The sequence below is a fragment of the Phytophthora infestans genome, genomic scaffold (assembly GCF_000142945.1).
Source record: "Phytophthora infestans T30-4 supercont1.177 genomic scaffold, whole genome shotgun sequence".
NCBI classification, from domain to species: domain Eukaryota; phylum Oomycota; class Peronosporomycetes; order Peronosporales; family Peronosporaceae; genus Phytophthora; species Phytophthora infestans.
The window spans coordinates 124,663-127,441 of record NW_003303582.1 but is presented as its reverse complement, the minus strand read 5'-3'; the positions used below and the strand labels follow the sequence as shown (position 1 = coordinate 127,441).

Genomic DNA, 2,779 nt, shown 5'->3' with positions numbered 1-2,779 from the left:
TTCGCCTGTGGAGGTCGCATCGGAAGAGCAGTTGCTTAAAGGATATTGTTATAATAGCGCGTCGCTGACACATCCGCTGGTGGCTCCGTTAGGTACTTGGGGTGGGTCATCATCGAGGCATGCACACGACAATAAAAAAGTTATTTAAGTATATTTTGATGCAGGGCTCGACATTAATATTTGCTTAAAATAAAAGCCGTCATTCTGCCGGTCTCAGATCTGCACTCAAGTACACTGTCTGGACCAATACTTAAACATTAGTACTGGTACACTTTTCCTTTTGTAGCACAAGCTCAATCACTTTACGCAAATTACAATTAATACCGGGTCTAATGATCTCTGTTATATGCATCAAGGCAGATGGTAGTGAACAGGCTGACCAATATGCTTACTCACAAACGTAAGACTCCTTCGTGGCTTTGAAGTACATGGATTCCTTGTCCTTGCCAAACTAAAACGATTACTTTGCTTTCCTCATTCCTCAATCGACCACCAACTGCACACTTCGACTGCAAACATCCCGAAATAAAAAAACCCCCACACAAACGAAAAAAACCGACCAAGTCTTTTAGATGGCTCTCCAAAGCTGATGCACACCTCCACTGAAAATCTGGCTCAGCAACAAACATTTTGGACGTTCAGCCGGTCTTTGCTGTGGAAGAACTGGCTCATCAAGAAGCGCCAGCCTGCTGCTACCGCATGCGAGATCCTCGTGCCCACCTTCTTCATAGTACTGCTTGGAATTTTCAAGCTTATCACGAAGACTGTTGACGTACCGGCCGGCTGGAGTGATGACGCTGACAATACCGCCAGCACCAGGTACAACCTGTTCCAGCCGACTGGGCCAAGCTTCGAGTGGGTTGACGTTGACTTGCCTAAATTCGCGATGTACGAGTCCACGATGACCGGTCTCATGCTAAAACTTAGTCTATCGAGGATGGCCTGCGGTTGGAAGATCTGTCTGCCTCGGACCTGGCTGCTTGTCGGGCAGGAGTGCTGGCTGGAGGTCTGGTCGATACGAACACGTCGTCGCCCTTCAGCGTTCCGACTGAGTGCGCCGGAAAGGTTGTGCCGTACAAGATTGGCGTGGCACCGGACAATGCTTTCACTCGCAACTACTTCGCAGAGGCCATGAATTTGTGGTACCCTCGACTGGATCTGATGAACTCAACGACCGAGACGCTGACGAACCCGTCGTTCAAGGAAAGCATCCAGTTCTTCGACACGAACGACGCACTGACGGACTATATGAAGAGTAACACGTACGGCGACAAAGTCGGCAGCCCCAAAATATACGCCGCGATTGTGTTTGACTCGGCTCCGTCGGGAGATGACATCGGGACGTTTGGATCCATTGAGTACTCGCTGCGATTAAATGCAACCCGAGGTGATGGTAGAGACTCGGTGGGTCGCGTGCCGACCACGGATGGTGGTCTTGTGGATGTCGAGTCGTTCCAGAAGGATATTGTTACGGACTACTACACTGCGTGCGTACACTGTAACAGGTTTCATGACTCTCCAGACACTTGTCACCCGTTTTGTAACGTGTATGCCCGAATGGAACTCTGCCAACCAGTCGACTACGTGCATCTGTCAGCGCTCACAGACTACCGCAGTCGCATCAACAGAGCTTGACGACACTCTTCTCGATGTTTTGAGCAACGATGGTTTGATCAAGGAGGCGCTCAATGGGTTGGGCCTTTCCGATAGTGCTGCTCTGTCGACTGCTCTGGCCTCGTTATCGAGCAGTACCAGAGAAGCTCTTCTAACGCCGCTACGTCAAGCGCCTCAGCCAATCATGGGAGCTACGGTCGCCCCGTTTCCTGTTGACGACTACACCAGCTCTCCATTCTACGCGAACGTGGCCAGTGTCTTTTCGATCGTCTTTATCATGGTGTATCTGTTCACTATCTCGCGAATTTTAGTGGTGCTTATCCAAGAAAAGGAGCTGCGTCTACGAGAGTTTATGAAAATCCTCGGTGTGACTGAGAAGACCATCACCTTGACGTGGTACATGACGTACGCAGCGATTCTCTTTGTCGGTGCTGTTGTCCAAGCACTCGCCGGTCTGGCAGGACTCTTCCCCAACAGTTCATTGATCGTCACCTTCCTCTTTTTCTTCCTGTTTGGACTGAGTGTGCTGGCGTTGGCTTTCTTCATCAGCACTCTGTTCAGCAAGGCTCGTGCCGGTGCGTTCGTGGGATTGGTGGCATTCTTTGCCATGTACGCAGTTTCGCAAGGATTTTCGACTGGCACAGCCGAAAGTGCCAAGACCATCGGCTCGTGCTTTCTCCCGCGGCACTTTGCCTTGGAATTGGCGTGCTGGCAAATGCTGAAGAAACTGGCGAGGGTGTGCAATTCTCGACGATAGACACTCTCAGTGACAACTATCGTCTCAGCACGGCTTTGATGATGTTTGTCTTTGACACGATCCTGTACACAATTCTCGGTCTTTACTTTGAGAAGGTTATGCCCAAGGAATACGGCACGTCGCTCAAATGGTACTTCCCCGTCTCACCATCGTATTGGCGGAGCCGCAAGCAAAAGCAAGTAACTGTCGAGAGCGCGGTGGACGGTATCGTGGGGGGAGGGCATGCTGTTGATATGAACCCCAACTTCGAACCGGTCAGCGCTGACCTTCGTGAACAAGAACAGCGCGGTGAAGCCCTCACAGTTAAGCGACTGCGTAAGGTCTTTCAGGTTCCGGGCGGTGAGAAGATAGCCGTCAAGGGACTTGATGTCACCATGTACAAGGATCAGATCACCTGTCTGCTGGGCC

The 2,779-nt window shown here is 50.9% G+C and overlaps 1 protein-coding gene across 1 annotated transcript; it reads left to right on the top strand.

Moving 5' to 3' along the window:
• Positions 1-589: 589 nt before the first annotated feature.
• On the top strand, positions 590-2,554 carry PITG_20682 (ATP-binding Cassette (ABC) Superfamily; the record flags this gene model as incomplete). Its single annotated transcript, XM_002895440.1, has 5 exons — positions 590-947; positions 992-1,437; positions 1,523-2,283; positions 2,400-2,501; positions 2,542-2,554. 5 exons carry the CDS (start codon positions 590-592, stop codon positions 2,552-2,554), a joined length of 1,680 nt encoding a protein of 559 aa, XP_002895486.1.
• Between the last annotated feature and the right edge of the window lie 225 nt (positions 2,555-2,779).